This window comes from Dermacentor variabilis, chromosome 6 (genome assembly GCF_050947875.1).
Source record: "Dermacentor variabilis isolate Ectoservices chromosome 6, ASM5094787v1, whole genome shotgun sequence".
Classification (NCBI taxonomy): Eukaryota; Metazoa; Arthropoda; class Arachnida; order Ixodida; family Ixodidae; genus Dermacentor; species Dermacentor variabilis.
The window spans coordinates 198057811-198079349 of record NC_134573.1 but is presented as its reverse complement, the minus strand read 5'-3'; the positions used below and the strand labels follow the sequence as shown (position 1 = coordinate 198079349).

At 45.0% G+C, this 21539-nt stretch overlaps 1 protein-coding gene across 5 annotated transcripts in view; it reads right to left on the bottom strand.

Moving 5' to 3' along the window:
• Positions 1-20795, bottom strand: part of LOC142586049 (zinc finger protein 277) — a 46762-nt gene extending 25967 nt beyond the window's left edge. For 3 of the 5 annotated variants that reach the window (XR_012829206.1, XM_075697298.1, XM_075697299.1), the window contains exons 1-9: positions 20484-20795; positions 20207-20393; positions 20034-20128; positions 19877-19959; positions 19717-19808; positions 19586-19650; positions 19471-19516; positions 19245-19377; positions 503-573 (exon numbers count right to left, since the gene is read on the bottom strand). Coding sequence is in view for 4 of the 5 variants with exons in the window: in XM_075697298.1 (XP_075553413.1) it covers positions 503-573; positions 19245-19377; positions 19471-19516; positions 19586-19650; positions 19717-19808; positions 19877-19959; positions 20034-20128; positions 20207-20393; positions 20484-20508 (797 nt within the window). In the remaining variant the exon portion in view is untranslated. The remainder of the gene's footprint in view (positions 1-502; positions 574-19244; positions 19378-19470; positions 19517-19585; positions 19651-19716; positions 19809-19876; positions 19960-20033; positions 20129-20206; positions 20394-20483) is intronic. The other 2 variants (XM_075697296.1, XM_075697297.1) reach the window with 2 other exon arrangements.
• Between the last annotated feature and the right edge of the window lie 744 nt (positions 20796-21539).

Sequence of the window (21539 nt, the reverse complement as noted above, 5' to 3'; positions counted from 1 at the left end):
AGTACATTGGCAGGTAGGTGAAGAGTCAACAAAGTTCAATGAGTCTCCACCATTGTTCTCCTTGTACATTTTACTTTAGATCTTGCAATTCTCAAGCAGTACTTGCTCAGACCCCAGTTGGAATATGTTTAATTAAATCATGACCACAATTACCACAAACAATATTTGCCTTTTTGTCAACTTGGGTTGACATTTCTGCAACTATAGACATATCTGTCCTGCACACTGAAGCTATGCCTCTTAGTGTAGGAGGTTAATCATAGCTTATATGTAACACAGAAAGACCTAAATATAGCACAAGAATCGAGAACAGGGAGAGCTGGATTAGGCTCGTCAAGCAGCCCGAAGAATAAACAAGGGCAAGTGCTTGTGTCTTGCCATCTTTGTGCTGCTGCATGACGAGCCTAAATATTGCAATTCAATGTCATTTTTCATTAATGCATGAGCGAAGCGCATAATCAGCACTCATCAATCTTGACATGCATGCAAAATAGCTACATACAATTCGTCAGGTTTGTCATTCACTGGCTCCATGTCTTCATCTTGCTCAGTTAATTTCGGGCCTCCGTGTTCCTGCAAGGCACCACAGTAAGGTGCAGTAACCCCCCCCCCCTCTTGTAATGAATGCACTTTACATGGCTTTTAGCTTATCCAAAATTCTGCTGACCAGTGAGCATTTGTTTTATACCAGAGTTTAAAAATTCTGGCAGAAACCACCTCAGGATGACAGTCAACATTATTGCAATTTGCACTGAAGCAGTGAAATGGTACACCATGTTGCCACCACCAAAACATGTCATGCAGGAGGCCGAGCCCCTCTCTTGCACTTCCCTCTGGACATGCTGTGCCATTTACCAGCACCGCCAGAAGGCATGTGCATAGCACGTGTCTAAATTTATAATCAGGCAAGGTTGTCTGAATACATGTGATGCTGCTTCGATTCCACCCAGCATCACAAAAATTTTGAAGTTCTTTTTTTTTTTTTTTCCTTATCACTGAAGAGTGGCAGTAGCACATACCAAGCGACCCTAGTTGCCATGAAGAAGGTTAATTGAATATACTCAGTAGCACATACCCAGTGACCCAAGTTGGCATGAAAGAGGTTAGATACAAAAGGAAAAACCTGAGAGGGGGTAAAGTTATGAAATAAAGCTAATCACATTGGAAATGCAATGATTAATTGGTTACTGTTTATTGGTGCAACGGTCAAATAGGGTCAAAGAGCACCACAAAGAATATTGATGAGTTGTCAATGGAAAAATGAATTGTAAATGATAGATTTAACATGTGTAAAGAGGCCTACAAATAGATTGTTGTAAAGTCAGTAAAATACGTAAGTATTAAAATAATAACAATGACTATTGATGGGTGCATAATAATAAAGGTTCCATCACAAAGAGATGATCTAGTAAAACATGTCGGTGACAGTAGCACTAGTGGCTTACCAGAGCTTAACACAAGGGTTGGGAGGCACATGCTCTACAAGAATGCTACTGGAGCAGCAGCCTCAAGTGAGGTTGTGCTACGAATCTATGGGGCTGATAACTGTGTACCAACATCTTTTAAAAACCTTAAAGGACCACTGACAGGCAAATTTTTGTTTGTGACTTTTACAATTTACTCAGTAGGTCTGCGCCTGATAACCACAGAATTCACTTACTCACTCAATCAATCAATCTTATTGATAACTAAATTAGTAAAGAAACAGTTGTATACAGGAAAGCGTCCCAAAGTAAAAACTCCAGGCAGGACCCCTTACAATGATGTAAATTAAGAAATAAAATGAACCTAACAATACATAGGTGAAATAATTAATGAGCAAGATGAAATTTGAAATAAGTACACTGATGTCATACATTTATTTATTTATTTGTATTTATTTGAGCACCCTGAGGGCCTGTTAGGGCATTATATGGGGGGGAGGGAAAGGTCTAGCATAAGTGGAATGTGTACAATGTAAATAATATAGGAAAACTTTAGGTACAATAAAAAAAAAAGACTGATCTAAACATTGAACAGAAACAAACAAAAAGAAAAAGAAAAGAAAAAAAGCGAAACGGAGTTTATACAATATCTGTTAATGTGAGAAATGCAAATGAACTAAAAACACGATGGAGAGGACCAGTCTCCATCAGAACAAGAGTTTAAATATACAATCAAAGAATGAATTAGGTAAACAACCTACAGAAATACATATAAGATAAAATGGAAGGAATGTTATACAATACTAAGCATACGAAAACACTGTTAAAGTAAATATCCAAGCATATGCTGGCTCAGACAGGTTGATACACTCCAAGAAGGTTAGCAGTGCTACGTGAAATGATGATTCCATAAGTGAGACAATACTTGAAGGTAGTGAGTTCCATTCGGCGATAGATAAAACCAGAGGTGAATTTTGATAAGCATTAGTCCTGGCAAATATAGGTTTTACTTTATGAACAGAGTAGCTATATCAATTTAACAAGTTACATGTAACTCCTCTCAAAGAGAGCTTAAAGCTGTAAACACCCGCACTAAATCTGCATATTAAAAGTCAATAAACACTGGTCACTTCCTATTTGTGTGTTGAAACAGTTTCTCCAACACTCCTCACTTGAAATGATTGCTTAACCGACAATGAGTGGCATGCTTTCGGGAAACAAGTGAGGACAGTAGAATTTCAAAAACAATCGTTCAGTCCTCTAGCTGCTGTCTGATATTTCAGTTGGCAAATGTGAAAATATTGTACATTATCAAAAATATGTCAGGCTATACTTTGGTCGACATTCCAGACCAGTAAATGCAGCGCAGTAATGAGAACGAAATGATGATGGTGTGCTTGTTAATCGTTCATATCCACATTGCTGTGCCACAATACTGCTATGAAAGTAAAATGTGAGTGTTATATCAAGGTATATATGAATTGAATGCTTGTTGCAGTTGTGCTGCAACTCAGCAAAAATTACACTGGACTGTAATTTAACTTCTCTACTGTATTTCTTCTATTATTATTGCAATACCAATTTTATGGGCAGTCTAAGCGCCTTTCTGCCATCGCCGTTGCCATGAGCTTCCGTATAAAGTCTAAGAGCGACAAAATTGTCGCCGTGCGCTGTATGCTACTTGCAGTGGCGTAACCAGAGATTTCGTTCGGGGGGGGGGGGCTCACAATGCAGCTCGGCCTCCTCCTAAGAGGAAACATTAGGTCAGATGCTCCTATCTAAATACATGTAGAAGGAGAATTCGTTTCTCTCGGCAACCACTTCACCAAATTTGACGATGTTTGTTGCATTTAAAAGAAAAACTTAAATTCTAGTGATTGCTTGTTTCGAATTTTCGATTTAGGTCGTCAAATTTTTATTGAAAAGTGGCAAAAATCGAAAATTTTAAGAAAACAAGACAATGAAGTTTACAACTCTGTAAATCAGCAATAAAAATTGATATCACAATTCTGTTAATTCCACATAATAGTACATCTACAGCAGAAAAAATTGATGTTACACATGAGTCTCAAGAAATTAAGTATTATGGAAGTACGGCTTTTGCAGAACCCTTGTACATAACATAACCAATACATGTAAGATACAAATAGACATACCGAATTTGTCCGCTTTTAATGGTGTAATGGATGCCATTTACAGAACCGCGATATCTGTTCTTGATGCAGAGCTATTAATTTGTAAACTTCGTGCTTCTATTTTTTTCGAAGTTTCGAATTTTTCAAATTATTTTAAACAAAGTTCGGGCCCTAAATCGAAATTCCGCTTCCAACAGACATTAGAATTTAACTTACTCTCTCAAATGCAACAAATTTCATTAAAAACTATTCAGGAGTTGTCTCAGAAAAGCGTGTCTGCGTTTTACATGTATCTGAATAGGCCACGTCGGTATTGGGCCTGAACTAAAGCTTCCTCTTAAACAATTTGCCTAGGGATCAAATACATGAATAACTGCATTGCCATTGCCAAATATGCTGCAAACGAATTCTTGGAATGCTACGCACTATCAATACAAGTAAAATATGTATTTTTTCATAAAATATTATACTCGTATGTGCCGAAAATTGTGCCCAACATAATTGATGTCAATGCTTCCATGTTTTTTGTCTATCTAGTAAGTAAAGAAATCATTCCACGAAATTTAGAAATATGTAATTTTGAAACCAGCCAAGCAGTGCACGCTGCTGATATAAAAAATGCAAAGGCCATGAAATGAACAAGTTGAGGACAAATATTTTAATGACCTTTGTCATTCAAGAGCCTTGTTTGCATTTTTGTACATATGCAACGACCAAGGAAAATCTCAATGTGCTGTCCTTTGTTACAGTGTATTCAGGATCAGCTCTCACCGGTCGTGTATCGTAATTGCACCGAAATTATAGTCGCAACAGAGAGCACGTGTAAAAAGCAGGAGTTCTGCAGAATATACGAGGGCGAGTCAAATGAAAGTGAGCCAATGCGAATATATAACAAACGGGGTACTTTATTTAAAAGTAGCGTCCATCAGCATTTAGACATTTGTCCCATTGACTAACGAGTCGTGTAATTCCCGTCTCATAAATCTCTTTGGGTTGTTGCTTCAAAACATCTGCAACTGACTTTCACGTCATCGTCCGAGACGAATCTAATTCTCTTGAGCTGTTTTTCTGGTTGCCTCAAAATGTGCAAGTCGCAAGGCGACAGGTCTGAGCTGTATGGCGGATGTTGCAGCGTTTCTTGCTTGAACTTTGCCAGTTTTGTATTAACCACATCAGCGAGATAAGGACGGGCATTGTCGTGGAACAAGATGACCCCATTCGACAATTTTTCACGTAGTTTGTTCTTGATTGCGACACACAGCCGATCCGGCGTTTCACAATATGGGAAACAATTGCTGGTCTCTCAAGATTTAGCAAATTCTATCAGTAATGGTCCCTAACGATCGAAAAATAAAAGTCAACAACACCTTTCCGGCGGAATAGACGGCCTTTGCTTTCTTTGGGGGTTGTGAATTCGAATGTTTCCATTGTAAGCTTTGCCGCCGTGTTTCAGGTTTGTAGTAGTGGCATGATTGTTCATCTCCGATCACAATTGCAGACAAGAAATCGTTACCCTTATTGTAATACCGGATCAGACGAGCAAAGGCAGCGCCAAACTTCTTCGTATTCTGGCGGTGGTTCAAAATCTTGGGCATCCATTGTGCACACAAGAGCCGATAGCCAAGATGGTCATGAATTATGGCGTGAGTGGTGACGGTGAACCGAATAGTGACTGATGTTCACACGCTCTGCCAGTTCATCGATGCTTATCCTCCGTTCTTGTGTCATCAGCTCATCGACCTTTGCAATTTTGTTCGGGGTGATTGCACAATGGCTTTGGTCCGGTCTGGGATCGTCTTTTCAACATTCACGTCCTTCTTAGAACCGTTTTATTCTAACGCTTCACAGCGGCCAATGAAATGCAATGTTCAATGTGCACGGCAGCCATACGGTGACTAATTTCTTTTTGGAAAACACCTTCAGCTGTCAAAAACCTCACGGCACCATGCTGCTCAACTTCTGGAGCGTCCATTACGTCATGCAACCATGTTCAACACAGTGTACGAGTGCATTAAAGAACATTTATCCTCACACCTGCGTGTCACTTTTGTAAATGAAAGATGCCTGTGTGTTAAGCGCAGGCCTTGCAGATAATGAACAGAACCATAATTGCGCAGGGCGGGTAGGCTCACTTTCATTTGACTTGCCCTCAGACATTAGAAATGCGAAGATACAATGGAATATACAAATGCGAAGATACAGCTTGGTAAAGGACAGAAAAGTGCCACTGGAAACAAAGTTCACTGCACGTATGCACAAAACCTCGCAACAAGATATCTAAACATATGTATAATTCTCCAATAAATCTACGTATCTAAGAAAAAGTCACAGTATATAATGGGTCAAACAAGGCAAAGAAACATGTTGTGCAATCAGATTCACAGAATCCTAGATCCCTCCCCCATTCCATCCACTCCCCCTGATGTATCGCGCGCGACGGAAAGCGGCGCGCTTGCTCCTCACTTTTCTCCTTTGCGCACACAAGACTGAGCCATCATCGACGGCTCACCGATGCCACTCCCCTCCCCCAAGATTTCACTCGCACATACAGCATGTGGCACAAGGTCGTGATGTTATCGCCCTTGGACTTTATGCGGAACATGAGGGTGACGGTGACGGCAGGAATGCGCCTAGTGTCCATGTAATTGCTATCGCAGTAATATAATAAGAGTATCCGGCAGCTGAAGCATCCCATGGCCCATTACTTTCTGAAAAAGAAGTAACAAAATAGAACTTTCACCATGCGACAATTCGCTGCGCCGCAATGTTTTTTATTTTCCTTTTGTGGGGCCCCCCGGGGGCACCGTAATGAAAAAAAAAAAACACGAAGGAAAGTATGTTGGTCACAACTGAATGCCTACTTTGGGCAACTAATGTGGCTAATAAAGGAATATCGAAGAAAACACGAGACGCTTGGTCCACCAAGAACCATGCGAATACTGCTCGGTATCCTATACCAGCGAGACAAGACTTTCTGGAGAGGTTGCGCTCAAGCGAACGTGATGCAATCTGTCGAGTCCCCACAGTGATGCCAGCAAGCGACCATTGTTTATTTTTCTCGTCTGCTAGCTAGAAAGCGTCCAAAACCTGCCAGGCGAAAATGCACTCAGCCAGAGAAAACCGAATGCGCACCGAAGTGTGCCATGCGGTAGTCGGGGCAACAAGAGAAAAATGCATGCGCTCTGGCTGGCTCTGGCAGCCCGCGGGTAGGGAGCGAGAACAAAAAAATTGAAGAGGCTCAATGTGTCGTCGCAAATAAAAGTCGAAGTTGAAAAAATAGATAAGAAATTCGTTGCTTTTGCTGGCTTTAGTGTCATGACATTGATGCTTTGGCAGAGGTGAATTAAAATGTTGATATTCTTTTCTGTGACATGACGGCACAAGTCTTGTCTGATAGTGTGATTTGGCATGTCTCATTGTATGGCCCGATGTACGACTTTGGAAAAGTTCATGAACCTTTGGCGTCAAATATTTATGGGAACATTAAACTTACAAAGTTCCGCAATTGAAAATTTAAAGCACACGTTTGGAAATGTCTATGCACCTTTCACATCAAAAGTTTCTGAGAACTTTATACACAAAAAGCTTCGGAATTGACATCCACACGCTTCGTAGATTTCATGATAGAGTGTAGATTCCGTGGCCTCCGCGAGATGCCGCAGCGAGCCCGTTCGCCATCAAAATGTCCTTGAAACTTTGTGATCGGATGGGGCTGCTTGCGTTATGTGACTCCCGGTGTGTGGGCTTTGCCGCGAAATCCAGCCCGAGTTCGCAATTCTTGTGGTGAAATGGCTTTTCGAGCGTGAAAAAGACGTTCTAACAAAATCCAGAATGATTTCCGGTGCTGCGGGTTGCTTTGATCGGCGGTGCATGGACAGCAAGAAAAAATTTCGGGGAGGGGGGGGGGGCTGAAGCTTCATAAGCCCCCCCCTCCCTCCCCCCGGCTACTTGGACGAGCGAGGAACGCGAGGTGGAAGCACACCCTCTTCTGTCGCGTGTGAGTCACGGGAGTTAGGCGAGCGAGGGGGGGCATTCTTCTCTGGCGGCTGCTGCTTACGGCGCAGCCATGCAGGCACCGTATCTTGAAACTGATGTGCAATGTGGCCAAAGTCTGCGCCAGTATGGGCCTCACCTTTACTGCGATCTGCGATGTTTGCAGTGTTTGTAATGCCGGTAGCTTTGTTTGTGTTGTGCTTTCAACGTTTCATTCACATTGAAGTGAGAGACAAACGAAGGTCAACTCACTCGTTGCTGCTGCCATGATTTCTCACTAGTGTTTTGACAGCGAGTTTAATAATAATAATATTTGGGGTTTTACGTGCCAAAACCACTTTCTGATTATGAGGCACGCCGTAGTGGAGGACTCCGGAAATTTTGACCACCTGGGGTTCTTTAACGTGCACCTAAATCTAAGCACACGGGTGTTTTCGCATTTCGCCCCCATCGAAATGCGGCCGCCGTGGCCGGGATTCGATCCCGCGACCTCGTGCTCAGCAGCCCAACACCATAGCCACTGAGCAACCACGGCGGGTTGACAGCGAGTTTGCGTGGTCATCGAGCGAGATGTGTTCATGTTTACCTGTGCATACGTCACACTTTGCTTGTTAATTTAGGTAGTAAGTGAATGTTTACAAGTCTATATTTATGCAGCCCATAAATATACTATCCTTACTTAGTACAGCTATCTACTAATTTGCTATCGCAATTGATACTTTGCTTTTCAGGCAAAACTTCGACTTCTTTATGCCTTCATTACCAACGTGAACTACTGCTGCAGGGCGTACAAACACATATGAAAACTGCACACCACAGTGGATTGAGCTGTATCAGCCAGAAATGCAGACCTCGCTCTTGAGAAAGGTTATTACTGTCTAGAAATGTGCTCTTTGATATATTTAGACATACGAAAACATTGAAAAAGCAATATGAAAGGTTAAAGCATTGAGAATGAGAGCAAATTAATGAAAAGGTCCACCATGATGCCATGTGAGCAGCGGTCAGTGTAGGCCACATGAGGTTAATCAGTACAAGCAGCGAGGCTAGCTTCATGGCAGAATGCTCATATCATGAATCCAAGTTTAATACTTGGCCAGCGGGAAAACTTTTTTTCAGGGTTAGAATATGAAGTGAGGCGGGATACAAAGTAATTACAAAAGAAAGAAGAGCACAACCTCCTACAGCAGTTAATGCAACAAGAAACAGAACAACTAACAAGCAAGGCTCTAGCAAACAGGAGTTATGTGAAACAAAAAATTACAAAAACAGAGGGCATAATGTTACACAATAGTCAAAGAAACAAAAATAGAGAAAAAGAAACAAATGCATGAAAAAAAAAAACAATTGCAGTAGTCTGTTATTCATAAATAGTTGTTATTCATGTCTGCACTTCATATGGTCACGAATACAAATGTCATCAGGTAAGTGGTTCCAAAGTTCAATGGTGTGCGGCAAGGCAGATAAGTTCACACACAGCTCACTTCACAGCTAAAAAGGCATGTGAAGCTGCAATGATTACATAAATGACGCAACATGTGAGACAGTGTGGAAAGGGGAAAAAATTGTTGCTTGTTCGCTGGAAGATACCTTCTGAAAAAAGCAAAGGAGGGCTATGGTTCGGCACAATTCTAAGGAAGGGAAGGAGACAAAGAAGATTTGATGCGAGCAACACTGGAATTTCTGCTGTCCTATTTCTTGGCAATAAAACAAGCAGTGTGGTTGCAAATGGATTCAAGTGATTGCATTAGATATTGTTGATGAGGGGACCAGATAGGAGAAGTATATTAAATTCTTAAACAAATTTTGTGTGCGAACAAACTGGGACAAAGAAAAGGAGCAACACAAGGACGAGCGCTTTCTAACAACTGGTTTTATTTTCGAAGAACCATCTGCGTGATCTAGTCAACAGAGCACACCTATAGCGCATATAACAACACTTGTGATAAAATGGCGTGCAACAACGCCACCCGGTCAACTTATAACAGCAAGGCGCATAAACCAAGCACTTAAGATGATGCGTTAGAGATATGATGACAGGAGTGAATTCTCTTTAACAACGAAACAGAAGGATGACTGATGCATTCTTCCTTTAGTTTTGCAATCCAGTGAGCTTCCACAATTTCTCTCGCGGTTTGATATCTATGCCTAAACAATATGTCAGTGCTTATAAGCTTATAAGACACGGTGCGCAAGCATGTTCTTGACAATGCATTGCCAAATGCGTACTAGGGCGACCTTTCAGACTTCCCTTTCAGTTCCCTTAGTCTAGTGTTAATGCATCTCGCAGTCTGCCCCATGTACACATGGCCACACGTCACAGGAATCTGATACACAACGTTCTTCACGCAATCGATAAATTGGTTCTAGCTCAGATGTTTAATGCTGCATTGTTTCTTTACATCATCCTTACTTTCGAACTTACTTTTTACCCTAGAACACACATTCCCTACTTTGTTTTTCGCCGAAAACACCACTTTTGCTTCGTAACTCCCGGCCACCTTTTTAAGTCTGTGTGAAAGGCCGTGCACATACGGAATCACTGAAACCTTGGAAGCTACATCTTTTTGCCTTTGATTCTTTATGCATAGTTCCTTATCCTGTTTAAGTTTTTTCGTTAGTCTAGCACATGACGCCAGCATCACAGCGAGCGGGCACCCAGCCTTTCTCAACCGATCAACTTGCTTAAGAAATGCAATGTTTACAGTGTGGTAACACGACTTCAACAACGCTGACCGGAAACATGAAATGGCTATACCATTCTTCACAAGCCTGGAATAGTTTGAGACATAGTTCATTAGCGGTTTTCCAGCTCGGGGCGAGAATGACCAACACACATGTTCCGGTATAAATTCTAACTTGACATCAAGAAACTGTAGCTTATTATCTACCGGTACTTCCGAAGTAAATGTCAAGCCTTTGCCCAGAGAATTAAAGGCTTCTACTACTCTATTCCTGAAAGCATCCTTGTCTACATGACAGCCCAAAATCAAGTAGTCATCTACATATCTGAATACCTCATATACTACACATTCTAAATCTTTTGCCAACTCTCCGTCTATGCTTCCCAGGATTTTCCCAGCGATATTCAATTACTCCTGTGTTGCGCCAGCCGATACAAAGTTATGCCTACAAGGTTCCTAATCTCATCACGCCACCTAATTCTCTGTTGTCAACTGGGCTTCCCTTCCCTTGACATCCATTCTATAACTCTAATAGACTGCTGGTTACCTGCCCTTAGGTCAGGTCAGTTTATTTCCTTAAAGGCCCCTTTATCAGGGGTGTTACATAAGGGGTGGGGTACATCTTGCAACAACAATTCAACGTGATAACAAACGTAACATTTGAAAAGTGGTAGATACCCTGTATAAACAAGTATATACTCGTGACAAATTGTCAATTAGAATAAAAAAGCAACAGTTATTTTGGCCAAAGAGAAGAAACAGTGGCAATGGACAATTCACTTCAGTAACTAGTGGAACATTTGAAAAAAGGTAGATACATTGCATACAATCAGAAACGTACGGTAGATGATGAACTTGTACAAAAGGTAATTAATTTGACAAAATTGAAGCAACCTTAGCAATGAACACATGGTGATTATTTGTACATACAACATGGTGGGGAAGGCCATTCCAATCAGTTGCGGTTCAAGAAAAAAAAGAAGCAGAGAAGGTAGTTGTGTGTGACCGTGGTTTTAAAACTTGGAGCGCATTGCGATATTCTTGCGGGTGGAATGATGTATGGTACACGATTAAGTGAACTGTAGAAAAACTTATGAAAAAGACCAATGCTGGCTATCTTACGGCGGTGCAAAAGCGACTCTAACTCAGATTTCTCTTTTAAGGATGATATGCTTACGTCATATGAGTATCTTACTGCACGATTTTGGAAGCGCTCAAGTGCATTAACGAGATATTTTTGATATGGGTTCAAGATTGGCGATGCATATTCAACTTTAGGCCTAGCATTCCTTTGCATTCTTTTGACTTAGCATTCCTTTGCCTCCCCAGCTCCATTTCTTCCTCTTAATATTGTTACGCGAACGAAGGATTAAGAACTGGAGACCATTTACAAAGTATATTTACAAAGGATAACTACAGCGCTGGCCAGTTCAGCTGACCGCTGTTGGAATCTCAGCGCTGACACCCGTTGTTGCAATCGGGTTGCAAGCCCCAAGGGTAGCGTTGGCCTGGCGGCCTGGGGCACAACTGGAAGCATCCGAAGGTCCCGGCAAAGCATGAGTCGACTGCTAACAGAACAACTTGTTTATTCTAGCATCGCAAAAGAGCGGCCGGTCAGGTCGACCGAAGTGGAGAGACGGGAGAGCACGTAACTCAACTGAAGAAATCGGAGCCTCTAGGGCGTCCGGGGGCAGCTGCTTTTATACTCTCGCAGTTGAGGGCAAGAAGGAACGCCTCCATAGATGCGCACGTGACGGCGCCGTTCGGGCACGTTGAGACGAGTAGGTGACGCATCCGCCGGGCCGGCGCCGGTCAGACCTCCTCGCTTCACAGTTGGGGGAGCTCCTCTCCCCGGCTGCCGCGCTTTGACAAGCGTGGGCACCAACATGCACACACACACACACGTGCACACGAAGACATGTGGCATTGGAACATGCCTGGACGCGCTTGGCGGGGAGGCGTAGCGGCGGCGCCGAACGGGCCAAAATGTCCGCCGCTTTGAACGAAGCCCCGGCGTCCGTTGCATCCGCGCCGGCTATACCGCGCGTCGTAGGCGAAACGTAACACCGCTCAAGAGCCAGAGAGCATTCGTCGTCTTCGTTGGGGCTCTCGCATGCATCGTCCACAAGAAACACGCAATATGCATGTATCATTATCCCCTGCAGCAGAAACACCGTTCCGCTGCATCTAAATATCGGTGATAACAGGAGAGTAATATGATTTGAGACGTGCAACATGCACCACGTATGTGGAATTCGGGGCAGGTGAGGCACTGGTACTGACTGGGGCGATTTCGTACGTAACTGGAGTCACAGCACGCAGCGCTCGATATGGGCCTGTGTACCAAGACAGGAGTTTTTCTGACAGCCCAATGTGATGAGTCAGGAACCACAGGAGTACCAGAGATCCAGGTGAAAAGTGTGCATCTCTGTGTTGGCGATTGTACAAACACCGTAGCTTCTCATGGAAGGTCAGCAGGCGAGCGCGGGCAATTTTGCGTGCTTGGGCTGCCATAGTGACGGCGTCAAGTGCATACTCGCTGGTATCTGCTGCGGTGGATGGAAGGGATGAGTCCAGTGGCAATGTGGTTTCTCAGCCGAACAATAGAAAGAACGGGGAATAACCGGTAGTGTTGTGACACAAAGAATTATATGCAAAAATGACATAGCGCAGGGCAAGGTCCAAATCAGTATGGTCGGACGAGACATACTTTGCAAACATGTCTGTTAGGGTGCGATTCAGATGCTCCGTGAGACCATTAGTCTGCGGATGATATGACGTAGTCAGCTTGTGCTTGGTTGAGCAGGACTGCAGGATGTCGGCGATGACTTTAGAAAGAAATGTCCGACCACGGTCAATAAGCAGTTGGTGTGGAGCACCATGCTGCAGAATCATGTCGCGTAAAAGAAAATCGGCGACATCTATCGCGCAGCTTGTTGGAAACGCTTTGGTGACGGCATAGCACATGGCGCAATCTGTCGCCACAGCGACCCACTTGTTGCCAGACAAGGATAGAGGGAAATGGCCAAGTAAGTCCAAGCCAACGCGAAAGAATGGCTCCGAAGGAATGTGAAGCGGTTGAAGGCACCTGGCAGGGAGCTACGATGGTGTTTTTCAGCGCTGCCATTTCTCACATGCCACAACGTATTTCCAGACAGAGTGGACATGGCCTGGCCAAAAGCGACGGCGAATCCAGTCGTAGGTAAGCGAGATGCCAAGGTGACCTGCCTTTGTTAATCGTGAAGTTCTTGCAGAAAAGCTGACCCGAGGTGCTTAGGAATGATGAGGAGTAGAGCAGGACCATCGGGATGTGCATTGTGGCGGTATAACGCACCATCCCGGAGAACAAACAGGTGAAGGGACGAATCAGAAGGCGAAGATTATAAGCCATCAATGATGGCGCACAAAGTGGCATCACGGCGTCGCTCGTCAGCAACATGTAGCAGCTGAGAAACGGAGAAAACGCAAGCGTCAGCATCGGGGTCAGGGTCGGCAGGTGGTCCGTCTACTGGATAGCATGATAAACGGTCTGCGTCTTGATGTAATCGGCCCGACTTGTACACTACCGCATAGGAATATTCTTGCAGCCGCAGAGCCCAGCAACCAAGCCGGCCAGTAGGATCCTTGAGTGAGGAAACCCAGCAGAGCGCATGGTGGTCCGCGATTACAGAGAAGCGCGTGCCATACAAGTACGGGCGGAATCTGGAAACCGCCCAGATGAGAGCCAGGCATTCACCATCTGCAATCGAATAGTTGTGCTCCGCTGCTGTGGGGTGGGGGCTAGCGCAGGCGATCAGATTGTGACCCTGTTGGCGCTGGGCTAAGACGGCTCCAATACTGTGACCACTGGCATCGGTACGTATCTCTGTAGGAGAGGACAGGTCAAAGTGGGCCAGTATAGGTGGCGTGGTGAGAATGTTGGTGAGGTGGGCAAATGCGGCAGTTTTAGCGGGGCTGCACGTAAACGGCATGGCATGTCCTTTTTCAGAAGACTAGTAAGTGGCCGGGCAATCACTGCGAAGTCTTTAACGAAGCGTCGGAAGTAGTAGCAGAGTCCTACAACACTTGGGACGTCTTTGACAGACTGAGTAAAGGAAACGGCGTGACAGCACGAATTTTCTCCGGGTCTGGTTGAATAGCAGAAGCATCGACGAGGTGGCCCAGCACTGTAATCTGCCGACGACCGAAGTGACACTTCGATGAATTTAGTTGGAGCCCAGCCTCGCAGAAGACTTGAAGAACAGCTGATAAGCACTCAAGGTGTGTCTCAAATGTAGGCGAAAATACGAGAATGTCGTCTAGGTAGCACAGGCATGTTGACCATTTGACCCCTTGAAGCAAAGAGTACATCATACGTTCGAACGTTGCTGAGGCGTTGCATAGACCACATGGCATAAATTTGAATTGGTATAGACCATCAGGAATGATGAACGCAGTCTTCTCTTGGTCCTTTTCATCCACATAAATTTGCCAATAACCAGACCAAAGGTCTATTGATGAAAAGTAGTTGGCACCATGGAGACAATCGAGGGCGTCGTCAATTCAAGGCAAGAGGTAGACATCTTTATTGGTAATGCTGTTTAGATGACAGCAATCTATGCAGAAATGCCATGTGCCACCTTTCTTTTTAACAAGCACCACGGGTGACGCCCAAGGGCTCAACGAAGGTTCAACAATGCCTTTGGCAAGCTTCTTGTTCACTTCATCTTCAACAACCTATGCTCTGAAGCAGAAACTCGATATGGCCGGCGATGAATAGGACTGGCATCACCAGTATTTATGCATTGCTTATCAACTGAAGTCTGGCCCAATTGGCGATTGTTGAGGTCAAAGATGTCATGGTAGGAAAGCAAAAGGCGACACAGAGCTGCTGCTTGTTCAGGCAATAGGTCCGCAGCAATCATGGTACGAAATGTGGCACCAGGGCAAATGCCATCCTGTGGCCATGGTGAAGAATCTGAGCAGACGTCTACTGAAAACGTTGTGACTTGGTCATCTCCTATAGCACACAGTGTTGCAACCATTGCCTTGGGGTAGAACTTCCTTTGTCAGGCCAAAATTGACGATGGGGACGCATGTATGGTTATTGGCGACGGTGACAACAGAGTGGGGCACAGTGATATTGCACATCAAAGGACATTAGGAACAGGTGTGGCGATGTAATCACCATCAGGCACAGGAAAAAATGATAGCAAATCGACAAAAGCCAAGGCTTTAGGCAGCAGGCGGACGAAGGCGGTCGTACTAAAGTTGTTTGGCAGCTCGGCACAAATATGCCCGAGCAGAGGAAGTTCGAGGCGAAGGGTTCCGGCAGAACAGTCAATCAAAGCTCAATGCACCGTAAGAAAGTTGAGTACGAGGATCAGGTCATGGGGAAAATTGGTCAGCACTGTAAAAAGAACAGGAACATGGCGGTCGGCGATATTTACACAGGGAGTACACATTCCAGTAACGTCAGCAATGCTGCCATAGGCCATGCGTACAGCTCGTGTAGTAGCAGGCTTGAGAACTTTCCTCAATCGACAACGGAGGTTACAACTCGTTATGGACACCTGGGCTCCAGTATCTATTAACGTCATCAAAGGGACACCGTTGACGTGAACATCAAGTAAGTTCTGGTTCATTGGGAGCGTCGATGGAGGATTTCGACAAGACGAAGATAATGCAGCACTACCCCCAGTATAGCTGCATGGTCTAGCTTTCCATCCGGCAGCGTCCATAATTGGTCGGCGACGAATAGCGGCTTGGCTGGGGCAACGAAGACTGACGGCGCTGACGTGATGGCGAGTGAGCAGGACAACTGTCATCGATGGATACATCAGAGGTAGGAGCCATATGGCAAAGTAACGGCGCGGGCCAGGGCGAGGAGACGAGGAAAAAGAAGCTCGGATACGGCAACGCCCAGGACGTGCAGCAGTGGCAAGCAACATTGCCAATGCAGAGGCAACGGAAGCAAATGGGCTGCTCGTCCGGAGTTCTCCACACGGTAGGGTTGCGGTACCTAGGAGGAGAATACAGATCGCTATGAGACGTAGCTATCGGCACCGGTCGGACGTCAGGTTGGGAGACGGAGTAGGCAGCAGGAAAACCTAGGTTTGATAATTCTTGCGCACAACTGCCTGAATGAGAGAGATTGCTGGGGCTGGTTGGTCAATGGTGGGGTCAAGTGGGCGTGGATGGAACGAACGGCACAGGACTTGTAGCCTTGAGCTCGCGGCGAACAATACGTGTGATGTGCTCATTTAAGGGTGGTGAAGCAGTAAGGTTGACGCAAGATGACGTCGCAGCCGTGTAAGGGAGCCGGGAGAACTGTAGGATGATGTGGTGGCTTTTGGCGAGCTCAAAGCGGTGGCATCCTTTGACAATGACGTCGATGGTGGACACATTGTTCAAGACCAACAAGTTGAATACGTCGTCCACAATCTCTTTGAGTACGTGCCCGACTTGGTCAACTTCAGCCATTTTCTCATTGACTTTCCGGCAAAGAGCAAGCACGTCTTGTATGTACGAGACATACGATTCAGTAGAAGATTGAACACAGGCAGCAAGCTCTTTTCTAGCAGCTACCTGCTGAACAGTAGGATTTCCAAAGAGGTCGCTGAGCTTCTCCTTGAAAGCATCTCAGCTAAAGATCTCGTCCTCGTGTGTCCGGAACCAGACACGAGGAGTTCCGCCTAAGTAGAATAGGACCTTTGCTAGCATAATGGTAGGATCCCAGCAGTTGTTTCGGCTAACATGCTCATACAGGCTGAGCCAGCCCTCAACGTTGAAATTATCTTGGCCGGAGAATATGCCAGGATCATGGGGATTGGTAACCATAACGTACGTTGTTATCGGGGTCACAGGAGTAGAAGCTGATGAGGTGTCATCACCGAGAGCCATGGCGGAAAGCGGGACGGTGCGGCTGCTGCGGAGCACCGTGGCGAGGGCAGGGAACAGCACCCTCCACCAAAATGTTATGTGAACGAAGGATTAAGAACTGGAGACTATTTACAATGTATATTTACAAAGGATAACTGCAGTGCTGGCCAGTTCAGCTGATAGCTCAAGAGCCAGAGAGTGTTCGTCGTCTTCGTCGGGACACTCGTGTGCATCGTCCACAAGAAACACGCAACATGCATGTATCAATATCAACTAGAATATCAGCTACATCCGTTTTCTCTCTTACCTATGCTGCTATCTTCCCGTCTCTTATAACATCTTTCACTCCATCGCTCGTAGCACAGTGCTTAATGTCTTCTCAAGCTTCTTTGTTAACCTCGATATTTCTGCCCCATGTGTTAGTACTGGTAGAATGCAATGATTGTATATACATTTCTTTTTAAGTATAGCCGTAAGCTGCAAGTCGAGATTTGGTAATGCCTGCCACATGTGCCACAACCCATTTCTTGAAGACAAGGTCTTCTTTGGTGAGTTCATGCTGATTTGGGGTTCGTGGGATCCGAGTATCTAACCACTTTCACATTGTAAATTAGTCTACTTGAGGCATTATAGTGCACACAAGACAAGGAAAAAGGTGTCAAAATGAAGCTTGGAACAAACACGATGCACCAAGTTAGCGTAGAGCTATGCACGGAGCAGTAATAATGCACAATTAGTGGAGAAAGGTGGGAATGAAACCTAGATGCGCTCGTTCCAACTGCACATGCCTATAACCAGAACCAAAATTGTGGTTTTACCGAACGAAAAATGCGGGCTGATCCTGAGGTAGTTAGTGCAGTCTGAAAACATGAGCCGATGTCGAAGGCAATACAGTGTAAACAACAAACATGGCAGGCTAATGCACCCAAGGAGACCTTGTATTTCTTCGATGTCAACCGCTGTTGATTCACGCCTGGCGAACACCTGGTGACTGGCCCAGCCCGGGGCCGGTCAGCGAGCCCATATCCGGAAAACTAAAAGCAGCAACCAATGGAGGTGCGGTTGCTGTCCGTCAAACTGACGAAGATCCTCCGCCGCTGAAGAAACTACCTCGACGACATAATGACACGCTGCTGTCCCGGCGAAGTCTGGAAGCAAAGAATACGAGGACAAAAGACCACCTGGTGACATCACATACCAGCCACAGGTCAACGCAACACAGCTGTGATCCGATGCCAAGACCGAACCGTAATGCAAGACAAAGAACCAACGACCTCGACGTGCTTCTCGACGGCCATGCAGTCCCCGTCTTAGTCGACACAGAGGCTGATTACTCCGTCATTAGTGGACACATCGCCGCCCAGATGAAGAAAGTTAAGGCTACACGGGAAGGCCTTCAAATTTAGACCGCTGGAGGACACCTCATAACGTTGACTGGAATATGCACGGCAAGAATTACCATATATGACTGGACTTACCCTGCCACCTTCCTTATTCTCCAACAGTGTTCAGGAGATGTCATTCTCGACATGGACTTCCTGAACCAACACGGCACAATCATCGACCTGAAGTCGAAGTCAATAATGCTGTCGGAAGATCAAGCGATACCGCCGGAGAGCCTTCCTAGGCACCGCGCCTTGAGTGTACGTACTTGAAGATCAAGTGAGCATCCCACCTCGCTCCAGCATTATTATTTCGGTCGGCACCGAAACACCCGCTGACGTAGAAGGCATCATCGAAGGCAACCAGTGTCTACTGCTCGACCGTGAAATTTGCGTCGCAAAAGGGACCGCTCGACTGCACGGAGGAAACAGGAAAGTGTTGCTGACAAACTTCAACCAGGTGTTCAAGCACATCAACAAGGGCACGACGATTGCATACATTGAGGAAATCCTGGAAACCAGCAATGCATTTGTTCTGTCGGATTCTGCCACATCTACCCCGACGACCGTAGTTCCCGAATCAGACTTCGACCTAAATCACAGTCTTCCCATGATTAAGCAACAGCAGCTCAGCAGTCTACTTCAACAATACAAAGAGTGCTTTTCGACGTCATCAAGGATTCAACAAACACCAGTCGCAAAGCATTGCATAACCAGCATCGCTGAACCAGAACCAATAAACTAAAAACATGCAGGAATACTCACGGTGTAATTGATGACATAGTATTTGTCATAAACTCTATTGTGAGGATTTATCTTCTTGTGCTGTTTTTTCCGCATGTGCTCTTTCAATGACTGCCAGTCTTTGAACGTCTTCTCACAGTACAAGCACTGCAGTCTTCATGAAAAAAAAAAATTGAAAAATGACAGCATTGCTTATGAAAATACCTCCTAAATGACAGCATAAATATGGTTTTAAACTTCCACGCACTTGTTCAGTTTGTCTTCCAAGACGTCAAGAAAGTCTTCAACATAAACTAAAAAAGAAAGGGCAATTTAGCAAGCTGTGCAGTACAACAATGCAATGGCACCAAGTTAAACTTTACCTAAATTATCAGGTCTTCCGACACTGAAGTTGTGGTCGCGAGCCATGTGATTGAGAAGCGCGGCCCTGCAATTAAAATACCGATGCTCACAAGCCTCAAGCGTGGTGCACAACACACGGTAATTATCGTACCTGTTTTCAGTAAAAATCTGCTTGCAAAACAAGCACGTTCTTCTGAAGGACGTGTCAGACCTTTCAAGTTCTTGACTTGCAAGGACATCATTCTAAATGTTGGAAAACATAGCACCGTACTTTAGACAAATATAAGCACCGTTTACTATAAGTTACGCACCAGCTTTGACTTGCGAAGTTTCCTGCGAATATCGTCGTCTTCAGGTAGCTTATCAGAAAGCAAAAAGTAGAATTCACTCGTTCCTGCGCACACAAGCACCTCCCATGTATCAAGACATCTTTGTTTCAGACTTTCAAGGCTAGAGAATTACGCTCACCGACATCATTCTGGCCACTGTTACTCTTCATTGCCACGCATACTTCTCTGATATCGGCAATCTCCCGAAACCGCTCTTTCCAATACGCAAAATATCTGGAAAGAAAGAAGTCGCTGTAAGCACAGGAACTGGGTTCGGGAAGTCTCGTGGGTGCCTGTGCACACAGGTATTACCCTTGAGGATCAGCAACGCCACTGAAATTGGTGATGACAAACTTGTGCGCGTTTAGCAGGTGTGTCAACAAGTTTTCGAAGTTACTCATCTTGTTGACATGAAACGCAATGTCACAGAAAATGCAGGCCACTTCATTGGTCTCTTCGTCTTTTTTACTTCGATTTCTAGATGGTAGAAACAGCGGTTCTAAAAGCGGACAAAAGAGCACTTCCGTCAACTCAAAATAGATCCACAGCAGTTTTCATGGGTGTTCACTGCGCTCTGCGCTTGGCTCACCGATCGAAGTAGCTGAAGCAGCCATTAGAAGACGAGCACGAGCGCCTACGGAGGGTTAAACTGAACCTATTAATACCCCTGTCACACGAGCATGCGAAAGGTCCTTTAAAGTTAAGGAGCATTGAGCATTTAAAGGTACGTTAGTTCAACGGATATGTGTAGGTGCTACACGCATGCTACACCAGCTACACGGCACGACCCATAGAGTTTCTATGGCATGACCTACAGTATCTGGGAACTGCTCGAACTCCAGACCAATGCCTCCTCCACAGAACAGCTATACAACCTATATGCCTCCTCCACACTCTATGGCCAGGCCCCGCACACTCTCAAGTTCAACAAATGGCCACAGAGGGCGAAAAGTCAATCGAGGCGCGTTTCAGCGTAAGCGCGCAAGTGTAGCTACTGTAATTTTGTCATATACTTTAATTTGTGCTTTCTCTGCTAGGGGCGCTGAACATGCCGGATTTTGCCGGATACCTGGTGGGATGAAGAAGTTAAGAAGGCCATAAAGAAACGTCAGGAAGCCTCCAGGGAACACAGGTATTCCAAAAGTAAGGGAGAACCTGAAGCAGAAGTAGAGAGGAAATGGGTAAACTACATAAAATGCAAAAGGGAAGCATCTTATTTGGTCAACGAGAAAATCAAGACAAAAGGGTCCCAATGGCTCTCAAAAATAAGCAATAAAAAAGATAAACAGGCAGCTAGAAAATTCTGGCAACATCTGAACTCCTTGGGTAATAGGACAAGCCTAGAGCAGAGGTATATAGTAACAGCTCAAGGTACTCGGTTAGAAGGAGAGGCGGCAATGGAGCATATAGGAACCATGATGAGGGAAAAATTTACAAAACAGACAAATGGTACATGCAGTACGTCGGAAAGGGATAGCCCGGTCAACCCACTGCTTTCGCTTGGACAAAAAGAGTGGGAAAGGGCGGAGAAGAGGGTACCAAGTAGCACATCGGCAGGCCCCGATGGTATTCCAATTATGTTAATAAAGAAATTGGGCCCGAAATCTAAGAAAGCATTGAGGGAGGTGGTGAGCAAAATGCTAGT